This window comes from Drosophila suzukii (assembly GCF_043229965.1).
Source record: "Drosophila suzukii chromosome 2 unlocalized genomic scaffold, CBGP_Dsuzu_IsoJpt1.0 scf_2c, whole genome shotgun sequence".
Lineage (NCBI taxonomy): Eukaryota > Metazoa > Arthropoda > Insecta > Diptera > Drosophilidae > Drosophila > Drosophila suzukii.
The window spans coordinates 16,979,256-16,996,680 of record NW_027255896.1 but is presented as its reverse complement, the minus strand read 5'-3'; the positions used below and the strand labels follow the sequence as shown (position 1 = coordinate 16,996,680).

At 33.2% G+C, this 17,425-nt stretch overlaps 1 protein-coding gene across 3 annotated transcripts in view; it reads left to right on the top strand.

The window, feature by feature from the left end:
- The window catches only part of Not3 (CCR4-associated factor Not3), a 33,021-nt gene extending 15,892 nt beyond the window's left edge, over nt 1–17,129 (top strand). For 2 of the 3 annotated variants that reach the window (XM_070998758.1, XM_070998762.1), the window contains 3 exons: nt 15,885–16,474; nt 16,544–16,753; nt 16,816–17,129. In XM_070998758.1, coding sequence (XP_070854859.1) covers nt 15,885–16,474; nt 16,544–16,753; nt 16,816–16,914 — 899 coding nt within the window. In that variant the 3' untranslated portion in view covers nt 16,915–17,129. The remainder of the gene's footprint in view (nt 1–15,884; nt 16,475–16,543; nt 16,754–16,815) is intronic. The other variant, XM_070998759.1, reaches the window with a different exon arrangement.
- Nucleotides 17,130–17,425: the final 296 nt, after the last annotated feature.

The following is a 17,425-nucleotide window of genomic DNA, read 5'->3' as shown; positions in this document are numbered from 1 at the left end:
GACACAACCGTCTTTCCATCCATGTCAGGGCCACCTATATAACACATATACATTTGATTAACTTCAACAGTGCGTATGAGTTATAAGCTTTGAAACCAATTCGCAGACCCTAAAACGCGTCTTTTTTTAAAAAAATTTCATTTGGTATACTTTTAATTCCTCAATGCGCACCTTATAGGCACATGAGAGAGGACCTTAAAAATATACATACAAATGCGGACCGCCCTAATGCACATGTCTAATGTGTTTAGATTTCGAGTTAGCTCTCACAATGACGCTCAATAAAACTTAATTTCCCCAACGTTGACTTTATCAGTCTGAGAATTTTAGCCGGCACCCGAGAAAATGGTCTTTAAGAAGATAAAAAAATTATTATATCCTTGCGAGGGTATTATGATCTCAGTCAGAAGCTTGCAACGCAGTGAAGGAGACGTTTCCGACCCCATAAAGTATATATATTCTTGATCAGCATCACTAGACGAGTCGATATAGCCATGTCCGTCCGTTTCTACGCAAACTTGTCTCTCAGTTTTAAAGCTGTCGGGCTGAAACTTTTCCAAAAGTCTTCTTTCTTTTGCAGGTAGTATATAAGTCGGAACCAGCCAGATCGGTCAACTATATCTTATAGCTCCCATAGGAATAATCGAAATTTTTTTTTTTTTATTTTATATCTTTGGTTTTTTTCACATATAGCCTCCAACGCTTGGAAATAACATTTTTTAATTAGTTCTGAATTTCGAATTTAATTTTATCAAAATCAGGCGACTATATCATATAGCTGCCATAGGAGCGATCGGAAAATTGGTGTTATTTGAGATATTATCTTATAGTATTGGGAATATCAGTTTTTGTATTTTTAAGAATTTTGAATTAAATTTTATAATTTAACTGCAAGGGCATTTCTTGTTGTAACTAGTATTTTGTAGCCATTCGAAAAGGACAAGTGCATTTCCTTTGGGAGGTGTAAATACAAAAACATATATAGTAGCATATTTGGGTTAAAAGTATTTTCTTAACTAACTAAAACATTAGTACCATCTGCAAGGATACACAAGGCAAAAAAGAATATATATCTTTTAATTTACAACTATAATGTCACCCATTAATTTTGCAGAATAAATGAATTGACTTGTGAGGTATAAGAATTGAACAGTTTATTAACTAAGGCGTCTGTTGACATCGTAAAAATTCAAACAAAAAAATCCGATCACAAATCGAGACGTTTACCATTTCAAAGTTACTGTCTGACACCATTTATAATAAAATAGATTTTATTTTGATTTTTTCTAATTTGCGATATTAGGTCGGTACAGCTTTGCGCCTAACATTTTAATTTCAGTATTGGTCAACGTAAAAGGGCTCATGTTATTTCCTTGGGCAGTGTTGTGAAACTTTTGTTTTTAAAGTTACTAGAATAATCAATAAAAATTATTTAATCAAGTGAACATATAATAATTAAGCTAATAATAATATTGAAGAAAACTTTTACAGAAAATGGTGTCAGTAATAAGTATTTGTAATTCGTGTATGTATATTTGTTTATATAGTTTGAAAAGTTGGCCTCCAAAAAAAAAAAAAAAAAGCTATAATATGTTCAAAATCTATGGTAAAATCGATTTATTTTAATTTTCAAAATTTGATATGTTAGTTCGGTAACGGATTTGAGCCCGAAATTTGAATTTTAGTATTGATAAACGTAAGGGGGTTCATGATATTCTTTTAGCCAGTACTGTCAAACTTTATTAACTTTTTGGAAATGTCAATAAAAACTATTTAAAGAACTTTTCAACGATTTCAATATGTTAAGTGGCGGTCTTTATTACGTAATCAAGTTAAAAAGTTCGTTTTCAAAAGCAATGCAAAAGATAAGTTAGGATGAATCGTCGAATTTTTTACAACAATGACCTCATAACTGTTAAAAGCTCAGGTGCATGAATGCAAGTGGGTCCCTTTTAAGCCGCGTATCGAGTTGAATGTTTTTTAATATTTGTGAGTACGTTATGGAATATGCGCTAGACGACAAAAAAAATCTCCCCAGACTTCAAAGCTTGGGTGAACTGAAAGAACGAGTCGTAAATAACGCCATAATAAGAGGGAAACGCATTTTATGATCTGGCGTTTGAAAATTCTTCATGCTTACATGAAAATGACTTCAAATTCACATCAGACAACCTTCGAGTCCAAAATTGATATCAAAGTTCTCAATTAACATTTGCAAATAAAAATCATAGTGGAGCTGCTAGTATTATGGTTATCATAACCATATCATAAGGTTAACCCATACATGATCAACGTGTTTACTTTGATAGCTCAAATTATGATTCTATTTGATGCGTAATAATAAAATAAATAATAGATCTTTTTAATGAATCCTTATATACAACTTTTTTGTTGTTGTATAAAAACAATAGACTAAATACTCAAACCAAGTTTCCCAATCTGTTTTATCAACAGATATATAGGATCCAATGTATTTGTTAAATGATCTACGACTTCGTTCTATTGCTTCTAATGTTTGGTAGTTAATGTTGTTTTTTAAACACAAGTATTTTCACAAATCTTCAATTATTGAACTTTTATATTCAGTTTAAAATGGTGATTTTTTTATATTTGGTTATTTTTGCCCTTTGATATTTTGGGCATTTTTTTTACAGTTTAAAAGCGGTTTAAAGCGATTTCATAAGGATATTTTATTGGACTTGTTATAGCATTAAAACCGTTTTTTATTTTTATTCAATTGTATCTCGTTGTGAACGGACGTGTTTTTAAAACCTCCGAAGAAAATTAAGTTTATACCTAGTAGTTTAGGCCGAAAAATCTAATCTCCGGTGTAAAATTGGAACAATCTCGTGTTCTCACTGTGAACATTGTAAATCTGCACCGCCACTGACCTTGCAAAGTCTTAATCGATTTAAAACAATTAATAATCACAAACTTCGAACTGCACTTGTTTTGTGGTTTTTGTGCATAAAACCCGGCATATGAATTTGTGTGTGCGAATCAAACTTCGATTTACCGCCTTCCTTCTTTGACTCCATTTGGCTCCATCTACCAAGCGTCTGCGTAGCAACAGCAACAACTACGTATCGTAGTTAATTTACATACTCCGACACATTTTACCAATACCTGTCCCTAGTAAGATTTCGTTGTATGACCAAGTCTCTGTACCAGTTTTCTCTAAGCATGACCTCATCTTTCTGACGTATGATTTGACCTTAGCTTATAATTCTGACACTTTCATATTTAAATTATTATAAAGATGTTAACTACACTGGCCCAGCACCAAGTGGACGTCAACGATCTGAACAGGAAGTTTGTGCAATTCGATGTACCTGAAGCTATATGTAACAAGTACCTGAATGCCTTACCAGACTGTGATAATAGATTTACCTTTATGTGTGTTAGACAATGTGAAGTTCTTGAATGTTTACTTAAGCTAAAGTCAAACGCTGAAGGCCTGGATGGCAATAGCCCTAACTGTAATAAATTGTTGTTACCTTTAGTCCTTAGCCATATTAGACACATTGTGAACACAGCAATTACCACATCCACTTTTCCCTCCGCATGGAAGTACGCGAAAATTGTCCCTATACCGAATTCGGACCCATATCTCTACTTCCTTTCTTGTCAAAAATTTTTATACCCGTTACTCGTAGAGTAAAAGGTTATACTAGATTCGTCGGAAAGTATGTAACAGGCAGAAGGAAGCGTTTCCGACCCCACAAAGTATATATATTCTTGATCAGGATCACTAGCCGAGTCGATCTAGCCATGTCCGTCTGTCCGTCTGTCTGTCCGTCCGGATGAACGCTGAGATCTCGGAAACTATGAGAGCTAGGCTATTGAGATTTGGCGTGCAGATTCCTGAGCTTCTTACGCAGCGCAAGTTTGTTTCAGCAGAGTGCCACGCCCACTCTAACGCCCACAAACCGCCCAAAACGGTGGCTCCTACAGTTTTGATGCTAGAATAAATAAACTGAAATGTATTCTTCTCATCAATACCTATCGATTGACCCAAAAAAATGAATCCTGGTGATGTCCATTTATACGCTGATGATGTACAATTCTATGTAAGTAAGCCTCTATGTCAAGTTAATGATTGTATTAGTATGTGTAATACCCTGCTTTTCATAAATTATAACTGGGCCAATGAAAACGGACTATGTCTAATCCCAAAAAAAAGCAAGTGTATCGTTATTTACAAAAAACCCTTCGACACTACGCAACTCCCGAATTTAATGATTGGCAATAGCCCACTCAAATATGAATAATCTGCAGGCAAACTGGGTATCACATTAAATAACACGTTAACATGGAGCAAATATTATTCCAAAGCAGCGAGTATATGGGCTTCTGAGACAGCTTGATTTTTGGGCATTGCGACACTCAGGATACGCAAAAATTAACTGTTGCTTGTAATTCAATCGTCCGTTATGTGTTTAATCTTCTTCGCACTGACCACACTTCCAACCTAGTTAATAGTATTCTTGACCTTAGCCTCAGTCAGTGGATTTAACTTAAGACCTTAATTTATTTTCAAAAGATTGTGTGCAGAAACTTCTTCCAGCCCAATCTCAAAGAACACAAAACTTTCTTGTCCCTAGATATAAAACCTTATGCTCGAGAAGGCAATTCATTATTAATGCTATTCGTCCATGAAACAATCTACCTCATGCACTTAGAACCATCAGAAGTGCGGCTCAGTTTATCTCTTAAATCAAAGAATTTATGCATGCTTAAAGATAGTTGCAAACTTAAACATATACTCAAATTGTAAACACAACTTCATCAATTTTTAAGTAGTTCATTTAAATTATTTATTTTATTTTAAAATTCTTTACTCAACCCGATTTGACTAATGCAATAAATATAATTCCTTACTAGTAGCGTTAGGATATAAATAAATGAATGAATCAATGGATGAATGTATGATATTACCTGCTCCTATATGGTGTCAACTTTAAAATATGTCATTACAACCTATATAATGCGAATAAACAAGAAAATTGGAAAAACTTTGGAATATAACACTTATTGCAGCCTTCTGTCCTAAAAAAACGAGTTTAAAAGAACTTCAAATCAATTAAGTTGTGTTTGCGGATTTTTCATTCCGAAAACTATTTAAATGAGTATAATTTTGTTTTTTCACATTCGTTTGGTTCCATGACTTATTTTAAATTTACAACATATAGGATAGACAATAAAACGAAAAACACCGGTATTATTGCTATAACAACTCCAACATAATATCTTTTTAAAATAGCTTTAACCGAAATTAAAGCAAACAGTGGACAATATATTCCAAGAATAATAAAAATGACTTTTTTTATTTTTTTTTTAAGAGAAACTTTGAAAATGTTGTGAATTCCAATTTTGACGTCAAATTCCAAAGACTTTGACTATGGCTCAAGATAGGGACTTTTTTAAGCAATGCCGATATGTTGAGACTAAGTTTCAGCGAAAATATTTAACATACCTCAGGGAAATAGGTATATGTGCACTTTTTAATTTTCTTTTATTTTCTCTAAAGTTGAAGGTACAGTTTTTGTAAGCATGCAGTTTTGTATTCTTATCTTTTATAAACATCCTCTTTGGGCATCATTCGTTGTACCGTTTTTAATAACATGTGCTGAAACTTGTGTTTTTAATAGGAAATAAGTATATGTGCAAATTGAGATTATTGTGTTATTGATAGCGAGTAAGCTAAGAAGTGTGATCTAAAAATATTTTTTAATCAGCGGAACGTAAGTAAAATAGATTGTTTATCCTTGTAGAATAAAATAATTAATATTAAGTTTGATTTTACGGTAGAATGCCACGTGGTTTACATTTGTCAGAGGAAGATCGCGGCATGATTAAAAAACTGGCTGAATCTGGCCAGACCATTTCTTATATTGCTGCCAGATTAAATAGGCACAGGAATACAATAAGTAACTTCTTTAAAAATCCGGAAAATTATGGAAAAATAAAGCGAAGCGGCAGGCCCACTGAAATCGACGAGCGGTGCAAGAGACAAATTCGGCGTCTAGCTGTTTATGACAACAAGTCTTGCATGGAGATAAAAGGTCAACTGAATCTTGACGTATCCAAAAGACATATAAACCAAATTTTGAACCAGAACAAAATGGTTACATATGGTTCACGCGACGCTGTACCAAGGCTATTAAAGGGTCACATAACCGCTCGTCTACAATTTGCTGAGCAATACAAATTTTGGTCGGAGGAGTTTAAAAAAGTTATATTTACGGACGAAAAAAAATTTAATTTAGACGGTCCTGACTCCTGTCAAAAGTATTGGCGCGACAAAAGGTAACCACGACAGATCTGCTATAAACGAAATCACGGTGGAGGATCATTAATGGTTTGGGCCGGATTTGGGTATGCTGGGAAGTCTCCACTTTGTTTTATACCGACTAGAACAAATGCAGAAATTTATATAGAGTTACTGGAAACTGTGCTCACCGAATTTGCTGTGTACCTTTATGGGGATGAGTGGATATTCCAGCAAGACAACGTGCCAATCCACACAGCTCGTAAAACTAAAGACTTTCTTGCAGCTAGAAAAATACCGCTATTGCAATGGCCAGCGATCAGCCCGGACCTAAACCCAATAGAAGATCTTTGGGGAATACTTTCTAATAAAGTTTACAAAAATGGCCAGTTCGACACAGTTAATGACCTCAAAAAGGCTTTGATCAAGGAATGGGATCAAATAAATCCGACAACTCTACAAGACTTGGCAACTTCAACGCCGGATTAATCAAATTTTTATTAAGAAAGGAAAATATATAAATTATAAGGAAGTATATTTAAAATTGATAAAAAATTGTTCAACTTGTATTTCGAATTTTCTTGCAGTATGCACATACAAGGGTGGTCAAAAGTATTTTCACAAAAAAAAAGTTAAATATATTCATAATTTAAACTTACATCTTGTTAACTTTGGCCTCAATGGAAAGGTAATTTAAATGCCGTTTGAATGATACAATACATTTCTCAACACATTCAGTACTTATTGAAAAGGACGAATTTGTGTGAAAATGTCCTTTTTGAACTTTTTTCCTCGACTTGAAAACTTAAATTTTTTGATGCAAAAAGTTTCTTCAAACAAAAATAATAGTAACTGCAAAAAGAATTTTTCAAAAATCATTTTGCTTATATTTTTTATGGTTTTTTAAAGGTGACACTGTCGGAAAAAATTTGTATGAAAAAGAGAAAAATATGCCTAAAATGCATGTTTCTAAGCATTTTCAAAAAATCATAAAAAATATAAGCAAAATTATTTTTGAAAAATTCTTTTTGCAGTTACTATTATTTTTGTTTGAAGAAACTTTTTGCATCAAAAAATTTAAGTTTTCAAGTCGAGGAAAAAAGTTCAAAAAGGACATTTTCACACAAATTCGTCCTTTTCAATAAGTACTGAATGTGTTAAGAAATGTATTGTATCATTCAAACGGCATTTAAATTACCTTTCCATTGATGCCAAAGTTAACAAGATGTAAGTTCAAATTATGAATATATTTAACTTTTTTTTTGTGAAAATACTTTTGACCACCCTTGTATACTTATTTCATATGAAAATAAAGTTCTTTTTTTAATTTAAAGTTAATCTTAACGTTTACGAAAAATATTATTTTTTTGTTAATATGTACTCAAGCAATATAAAAAAAATGTAATCAAAAACCTAATATAATTATTTTATGTTTTTGTTTTAAATAATTTCAATGCACATATACTTCTTTCCCTGAGGTAAGTTCAATTATGTGGGGCATATAACTCAAAATGTCACAAGCATCGTTCAATTTTGTGTTTCTGTGTTATCTTCATGCCACAAATAGTTGAAATCGGGTTATCCATTAAAAAGTTATAAGCAAATAAAGAAATTGACGCTAGGTGGCGCTGTTTCGGGGTGTGTAGTTGTAAACAGTCGCACTCCCCTTAGCTTAGTATCGGGTATTCGATAGCCGATGGCATGGACTATAGCGTTTTCTCTTGTTAAATTTGTGAATCAACTTTGAGATGTCAGTCCAATGTCTACTTGATAGGTTATCTCTATGCTCATAAATTATACGGCGTGCTTTACTAAAGCTTTTTACTTGCTTTTTGCACGATTCTATTTTTTAAAAAACATTTGTAAGATTAAAGTTTTTCTCATTTTTCTTTTAATTTATCGGAAATAGATTTCCAATTTATTTAGATTTATTTGGAAACTACTTCAATACTAATTACATTGCCTATTAAGGAATTTTAATCGTAAACAGAGAAAACTTTACAATTTCCAATGGTGGAGGGGAGAATGGCAGATATTATTTTTTTTCAATGTACTCATGTTCAAGTTGGTAAATGGAAATTGGGTCTTTGTGAGTTTAGAGGATTGATATTACTCTATTATCGAAACTAGGATCATTTTTAAATGTTTGTTGTTCCATACACTTGTTGGTCTTCATCTTTACAAAACCTGTTAAGTTCTGACAAATAAACAAGAATGTTTGTTAGTTTAAAAAATCATTTGAAATATTATTTTAACATTTCCCATTTTTCTATTTATATTTTAAGCATGGTGTCCCGCTTATTTTTTTTATTTTCTTCCCAACCTTTGATAAACGATTTTTTTTTGCCTCAACGCTTACTTTTCTTTTTCTTACAACAGACTTCACTCATTGTAATTAAACAAAAATAAATAAATATGTACTCAATTGTTCTTTATTAACTTTTTAACTTTTCTTTATAAATATAAAAAAATGTCTCGTTTTGGCTACAAAAAAGGCAGTTCCTCTGTAAACCCCCACAAACCCCCTACAAACTTCAAAGATCGTAAATATGAACGTGGATATCTCGGAAACTATCATAGATAGAGAATTGGGATTTCAGATTTAGATTCCGTAGCCTTTTACGCAGCGCAAGTTTGTTACGCGAACGCCCACAAGCCGCCCCAATCTGTGGCGCCCACAATTTTCATGCTAGATAAAACATTTTAACCCCAAAAAAAAGTTTGACACGCCCACTCTAACGCCCATAACGCTTAAATCTGTCTACCGCCCACATAATCATATGATGAGATCGCGGATAGGTGGCGCATTTCAATCTCGCTTTGCTGCTTGCATATCTCAATATCCTTTGGTGACTTCAGCTGAGTAACGGGTATCTGCTACGCAGACGCTTGGTAGATGGAACCCCAGTCAAAGACATGGTTACTGCGTACGTGTAAGGCAAGTGATTATGTAGAGGTGCGGTGGTAGTTGAAGGAAGGCGGTAAATCGAGGTTTGATTCGCACACACAAGTGCAGATGCCGGGTTTTATGAACAAAAACCACAAAACAAGTGCAGTTCGAAGTTTGTGATTATTAATTGTTTTAAATCGATTAAGACTTTGCAAGGTCAGTGGCGGTGCAGATTTACAATGTTCACAGTGAGAACACGAGATTGTTCCAATTTTACACCGGAGATTAGATTTTTCGGCCTAAACTACTAGGTATAAACTTAATTTTCTTCGGAGGTTTTAAAAACACGTCCGTTCACAACGAGATACAATTGAATAAAAATAAAAAACGGTTTTAATGCTATAACAAGTCCAATAAAATATCCTTATGAAATCGCTTTAAACCGCTTTTAAACTGTAAAAAAAATGCCCAAAATATCAAAGGGCAAAAATAACCAAATATAAAAAAATTACCATTTTAAACTGAATATAAAAGTTCAATAATTGAAGATTTGTGAAAATACTTGTGTTTAAAAAACAACATTAACTACCAAACATTAGAAGCAATAGAACGAAGTCGTAGATCATTTAACAAATACATTGGATCCTATATATCTCTTGATAAAACAGATTGGGAAACTTGGTTTGAGTATTTAGTCTATTGTTTTTATACAACAACAAAAAAGTTGTATATAAGGATTCATTAAAAAGATCTATTATTTATTTTATTATTACGCATCAAATAGAATCATAATTTGAGCTATCAAAGTAAACACGTTGATCATGTATGGGTTAACCTTATGATATGGTTATGATAACCATAATACTAGCTCCACTATGATTTTTATTTGCAAATGTTAATTGAGAACTTTGATTTCAGTTTTGGACTCGAAGGTTGTCTGATGTGAATTTGAAGTCATTTTCATGTAAGCATGAAGAATTTTCAAACGCCAGATCATAAAATGCGTTTCCCTCTTATTATGGCGTTATTTACGACTCGTTCTTTCAGTTCACCCAAGCTTTGAAGTCTGGGGAGATTTTTTTTTGTCGTCTAGCGCATATTCCATAACGTACTCACAAATATTAAAAAACATTCAACTCGATACGCGGCTTAAAAGGGACCTACTTGCATTCATGCACCTGAGCTTTTAACAGTTATGAGGTCATTGTTGTAAAAAATTCGACGATTAATCCTAACTTATCTTTTGCATTGCTTTTGGAAACGAACTTTTTAACTTTATTACGTAATAAAGACCGCCACTTAACATATTGAAATCGTTGAAAAGTTCTTTAAATAGTTTTTATTGACATTTCCAAAAAGTTAATAAAGTTTGACAGTACTGGCTAAAAGAATATCATGAACCCCCTTACGTTTATCAATACTAAAATTCAAATTTCGGGCTCAAATCCGTTACCGAACTAACATATCAAATTTTGAAAATTAAAATAAATCGATTTTACCATAGATTTTGAACATATTATAGCTTTTTTTTTTTTTTTTTGGAGGCCAACTTTTCAAACTATATAAACAAATATACATACACGAATTACAAATACTTATTACTGACACCATTTTCTGTAAAAGTTTTCTTCAATATTATTATTAGCTTAATTATTATATGTTCACTTGATTAAATAATTTTTATTGATTATTCTAGTAACCTTAAAAACAAAAGTTTCACAACACTGCCCAAGGAAATAACATGAGCCCTTTTACGTTGACCAATACTGAAATTAAAATGTTAGGCGCAAAGCTGTACCGACCTAATATCGCAAATTAGAAAAAATCAAAATAAAATCTATTTTATTATAAATGGTGTCAGACAGTAACTTTGAAATGGTAAACGTCTCGATTTGTGATCGGATTTTTTTGTTTGAATTTTTACGATGTCAACAGACGCCTTAGTTAATAAACTGTTCAATTCTTATACCTCACAAGTCAATTCATTTATTCTGCAAAATTAATGGGTGACATTATAGTTGTAAATTAAAAGATATATATTCTTTTTTGCCTTGTGTATCCTTGCAGATGGTACTAATGTTTTAGTTAGTTAAGAAAATACTTTTAACCCAAATATGCTACTATATATGTTTTTGTATTTACACCTCCCAAAGGAAATGCACTTGTCCTTTTCGAATGGCTACAAAATACTAGTTACAACAAGAAATGCCCTTGCAGTTAAATTATAAAATTTAATTCAAAATTCTTAAAAATACAAAAACTGATATTCCCAATACTATAAGATAATATCTCAAATAACACCAATTTTCCGATCGCTCCTATGGCAGCTATATGATATAGTCGCCTGATTTTGATAAAATTAAATTCGAAATTCAGAACTAATTAAAAAATGTTATTTCCAAGCGTTGGAGGCTATATGTGAAAAAAACCAAAGATATAAAATAAAAAAAAAAAAATTTCGATTATTCCTATGGGAGCTATAAGATATAGTTGACCGATCTGGCTGGTTCCGACTTATATACTACCTGCAAAAGAAAGAAGACTTTTGGAAAAGTTTCAGCCCGACAGCTTTAAAACTGAGAGACAAGTTTGCGTAGAAACGGACGGACATGGCTATATCGACTCGTCTAGTGATGCTGATCAAGAATATATATACTTTATGGGGTCGGAAACGTCTCCTTCACTGCGTTGCAAGCTTCTGACTGAGATCATAATACCCTCGCAAGGATATAATAATTTTTTTATCTTCTTAAAGACCATTTTCTCGGGTGCCGGCTAAAATTCTCAGACTGATAAAGTCAACGTTGGGGAAATTAAGTTTTATTGAGCGTCATTGTGAGAGCTAACTCGAAATCTAAACACATTAGACATGTGCATTAGGGCGGTCCGCATTTGTATGTATATTTTTAAGGTCCTACTCTCATGTGCCTATAAGGTGCGCATTGAGGAATTAAAAGTATACCAAATGAAATTACGAGAGTTTACAAAGTTGGGAAGCGGATATCGATCTTCTTGAATCAACCATGTGATGGGGTGAGAACAAGATTTCATTTTTTGGACCGCCCTAATGTGCTTGAATGTCATTATGTAATTGAATGTGAATAAAGTGTGCTTACGTACGACAAAGTTACAGTCAAGACATCTCGAAACATTTAGTATTTTTCATGTTTCAACGTTTCAAACAGCTTGAGATGATTTGAAAAACTGCGTGGGCGAAAGGCCTACTATCAATAAAAATGATTATTTTCTGTATTATATAACCAATAGCTTAAGACTAATTAAAAGAAGGAATACGACGAGTCTAATACATTACAGTTATAATTTGTTTTCTAGCATGGAAATTGTGGGCGCCACAGGTTTGGGAGGTTTGTGGGCGTTAGAGTGGGCAAACTTATTTTTAGGTCAATCTATAGGTATTGACGAGACCAATACAGCTGCGGCAACAAAAATAGCACCAATGTGTACGCAATTCTTCTTTATGCTACAATATGGTCTTTTTTCAATATTTTTATTCTGTTTGTAAGGGTAAGTAGGGTTACATATCTATTAATTAAAATAAAAGTGGTTACGCCCACAATGCTTATGGTTTTTAAAATTTCGATACATTTATCAAAAAAGTTGTAAAATTATGCGGCAACAAAAATAGCACTAATAACGGTTTTCGGTTTAAAACTTCATTTGCTTTGATTTTTTTTTTGGCTACTTTCCGACGAATCTAGTATACCCTTTTACTCTACGACTTACGGGTATAAATATCATAAATCTGTAAATTTACAACGACAAGCGCCGGTTTCCTATTAATGGGCTATCTTCCTATGAGTAATTTGAGTCTGTTTTTTTGTGTTTTAAAAAATATAGCCTTAACTTTTTGTCCATACTTTCTTTGTCCATACATGACATTACCTTTTGGCTGAAAAAAATTATTACAAAATATTCGCTTCAAATATTCGAATCTAGTTTTATACCGCTGTTAAGGTTTAGGTTTTCCCATGCCTTCTTATGGTACTTAAATTTAGCAGAAATAAAACAGTTGATTTTAATTTATATTGCACTTACATGTATGTATTTCTCTATTCTCTGCAAGAATTTCTGAAATGTAATATTACCCTATAATATATAAGGCAAACAATTTACGCAACGAACGGATGTAGAAAGTGTATTTTAAAAACCCTTCAGTTATAGAATATTTAGAAAGGGTCTATTATTTTATAAGAAGAGTATATTATTATAATGATTAGTTAAAAAAAAATAATCTTTTCCCACTTTAAGAAAAGTCAAAAATTACCGAAAAAAATATTTGCTGGTATATTTGGATAGGATGCATAAATTGAAAACTTTAGTCAAATCTTATTTTATAGGTATTATTCTTGTATAGGATGCATAAATCTTATAAAATAAGATTTGACTACAATTTACATTTTCTAACCTTCAGATTTCTTAATCATCTGGCAATGTAAGGATATGTGAAAAATTTTCCACGTCGAAATAGAAAAATTTAAAAAAAAACATATTGGATGAAAAACGGTCGAGGAAAACGTTTTGATTGGTTGTCTTAGATTAAGATTAAGATCATTAAAAATGACAAACTGAGAAGAACAGAAAAATCGAGCCGTGACCCTGTTACCCGTCAAGCGAGCTTGAAATGCGCCACCTACCCGCGATCTAAATATATGGAATGTGGGCGGTAGAAAGATTTATTATGGGCGTTAGAGTGGGCAAACTTATTTTGGGTCAATCGATAGGTATTGACGAGACTTTTACATTTCAGTTAAAATTTTTTATCTAGCATAAAAATTGTGGGCACCACAGATTTGGGCGGTTTGTGGGCGTTAAAGTGGGCATGGCATCTTCGCGCAACAAACTTGCACTGCTTACGGAATCTAAGTCTGAAATCCCCATTCTCTATCTTCTATAGTTTCTGAGATATCCGCGTTCATATTTACGATTTTTTTTTAAGTTTGTGGGCGGTTGTGGGCTTTTAAGTGGGCGTGGCACTTTTATGGGGGTAATCGAAAAGTATTGATGAGGACAATATATTACAGTTAAAATTTGTATTCTAGCATCAAAACTGTGGGAGCCGCCGTTTTGGGCGGTTTGTGGGCGTTTGAGTGAGCGTGGCACATTGCTGAAACAAACTTGCGCTGCGTAAGAAGCTCAGGAATCTGCATGCCAAATCTCAATAGCCCAGCTCCTAAAATAGTTTCCGAGATCTCAGCGCTAGAACGACTCGGCTAATGATCCTGATCAAGAATATATATACTTTATGGGGTCGGAAACGCTTCTTTCTGCCTGTTACAAACTTTCTGACGAATCTAGTATACCCTTTTACTCTACGAAGCGATAATTTAAAATAAATGTTGTTGACTATAGCTAGATTGGCTCGTCTCGTGATGCCGGTCAAGAATATACAGGGGTGGTCAAAAGTATTTTCACAAAAAAAAAGTTAAATATACTCATAATTTGAACTTACTTCTTGTTAACTTTGGCATCAATGGAAAGGTAATTTCAATGCCGTTTGAACGATGCAATACTTTTCTGCAAACAAAAATAATAGTAACTGCAAAAAGAATTTTTCAAAAATCATTTTCTTATATTTCTTATGATTTTTTTAAGGTGACAATGTCGGAAAAAATTTGTATGTAAAAGAGAAAAATTTGGCTCAAATGCATGTTTCCTTCATTACGTTGCAAATTTCTGACTAAAATCATTGTTTATATATTTATTTTATATTTATATTTGTTTATTTATTTTAGCCAGACGTTTATATCATTTTTGGTGACTTAATTAACATTATTTGTGTAAATACCATGTTTGACAATTAGGCCAAAAGATATTTTATTTAAATGTTTTTTTTGTTGCCTAAAACATATCAAACATAACACATTGTTGAAAAAAGTTACTTTTGAAAGTAATTAACCAACAAAACAAATATTAACCGGTTCAGAACAAATAACGCTGCCTGTGCATTGAATTTTGTCCTGGAAATTAAGGAAACTTTAGTTCTAATTCCTTGAAAAATCCGCTAGTTCATCGATAAAAGCTTATCAATATCCAGACTTAAAACGACTGTAGTTTCTAAATTACTAAAGCTAAAGATATGTGCTGTATGTCGTTTAAAAGTTATTTTAAAATGCTTATAATAAAATAAAAATTTTCTTAACTGAAATTGTCGAAATACAATTGACTGTCAAAAAGTGTAGTACCGTTTTTTTTTTAATTTAAATCTGTATAGCCCTTGAGATTGCTTAGTTTTTAAAATATAATAGTGTGTTTTGACTACAAGCATCTTTGTTAAATATTCAAAGTCAAGAAAAAACGCTATAATCGATGGCCCGACTATTAGATATCCGTTAATCAGCTTAAGAGAGTGCGAGAGGGACTGAGATATGCTTAAAGCAACTCTACTTTTTTCACTAACATTCCTAGCACCACCTATCTTATTCTTCTATAGCGCCACTTGGCCTACAGCGCCAACTAACTCTGCACGCGCCTTAAAAGTTGCCGAAAAAAATATGCAACAGCATCAGAACTTTGGTATGTTGAAGGTGCGATTGTCAGTCATTTTTTTACCTCGATAATCTCTTATTAAGTTTTGTTTAATGTATTTATTATATATTTTCCTTTGTTAATTTAGAAAGTTTTAGTTTGCTAATTTATAAATTTTTATTTTTAAAATCGTTTTGTAATCGTTATTCATGACCTTTGATTTATATCGTTTTGCAGGTCTGACGATCTCGGAAAGTAATACTGACAATAACAACAGTGTTGCCGATACAATATCCCTAAAAACAATGGCACAGGAAGCCATTAATAGATCAGCGACCGATTACAATTCATTAAATCAGCAGCAAACAAGCCACTCTGACACAAGGCAGCAGCAGTCGCAGAAATTACTCCTCCAACATTTCAGCTCGGAAACAAAACCCAATCAACAGCAATTGACACCCCAGCACCAACAGCCGCTTCAGAATACCACCGGTTCAATTGCGTCTGCGGCACTTGCCACTGGAACCGGAAACGGACCTTCGACAGGTAGTGGACTTATAAATCTGGCGAACGCTGCTGGTCAGCCCATCAGCGGAAATGCCAAATCGCATGCATGCACGCACCATCAGGTGGCAACAACGGAAGCACACATTCCTACTCTGCTTGGAGTGACACCGTTAGGCCCAACGCCACTCCAGAAGGAGCATCAAATGCAGTTCCAAATGATGGAAGCCGCGTATTATCACCTGCCACAGCCCATGGACACTGAAAAGCTGCAAACTTACTTTCATCGCGCACCAGTGCCTACGCCAGCGCATTATCCACAGGTGAGTTATTTTATTTACTAGTCATCGTTTATGCATAGATAACCATATTTAATATAAATTATAATCAAGGCACAGCTGCCAATATATGATACCGTTGAATTCTATCAACGACTCTCAACGGAGACCCTTTTTTTTGTGTTCTACTATATGGAGGGCTCTAAGGCGCAATATTTGGCGGCCAAGGCCTTAAAAAAACAAAGCTGGCGTTTTCACACAAAGTACATGATGTGGTTTCAAAGGCACGAGGAACCCAAAATTATCAACGATGATTACGAACAGGTAAGCAAGGCAACCCATCAGGGAAAGAGCTAGCTTATAAAAAGTATTGTTACCTTTCACAGGGTACGTACATCTATTTTGATTATGAAAAGTGGAGTCAGCGAAAGAAGGAGGGATTCACTTTTGAATATAAGTACTTAGAGGACAAGGAGCTGAATTGAAAATGTTGCGATGTGTTTTTCTTCGTTCGTATATAAGAAAATCAATTCATTAAAATAATAAAATAAACAAATACCATTTTAATACGAAATCACACATCCACAATCATAAAACATAAACCCAATAACAGTAAGCGAGAAAGAAATCAGGTAAAAACGCAAATATGCCGCTGTAAACATAAGTTAAAAGGAAAATAAACTATGATACTTATTTGAAATGCATGTAAAAATAATTTTTTATAAAAATGCTTTATTGGTTACGACTACGTTTAATTTGTACATTCTCGCTGAACTTATGAGGATGTTATGACGTGAGATTCATACAAAACTTTTATATAAATTACGAGTAGGTTTTGTTATCACTCAAGCTAAATAGCTAACATTTAGTTTGGTGATTTGAGTGAAACGTGGCAGCCGAATGCAGAACACCCTTATAAAAAAAGTCAAAAAACAAAAAACCCATTAGTAAAGTTTGTATGCGTCTAGAAAAGGATGCGATAAAAAATTTAACAAA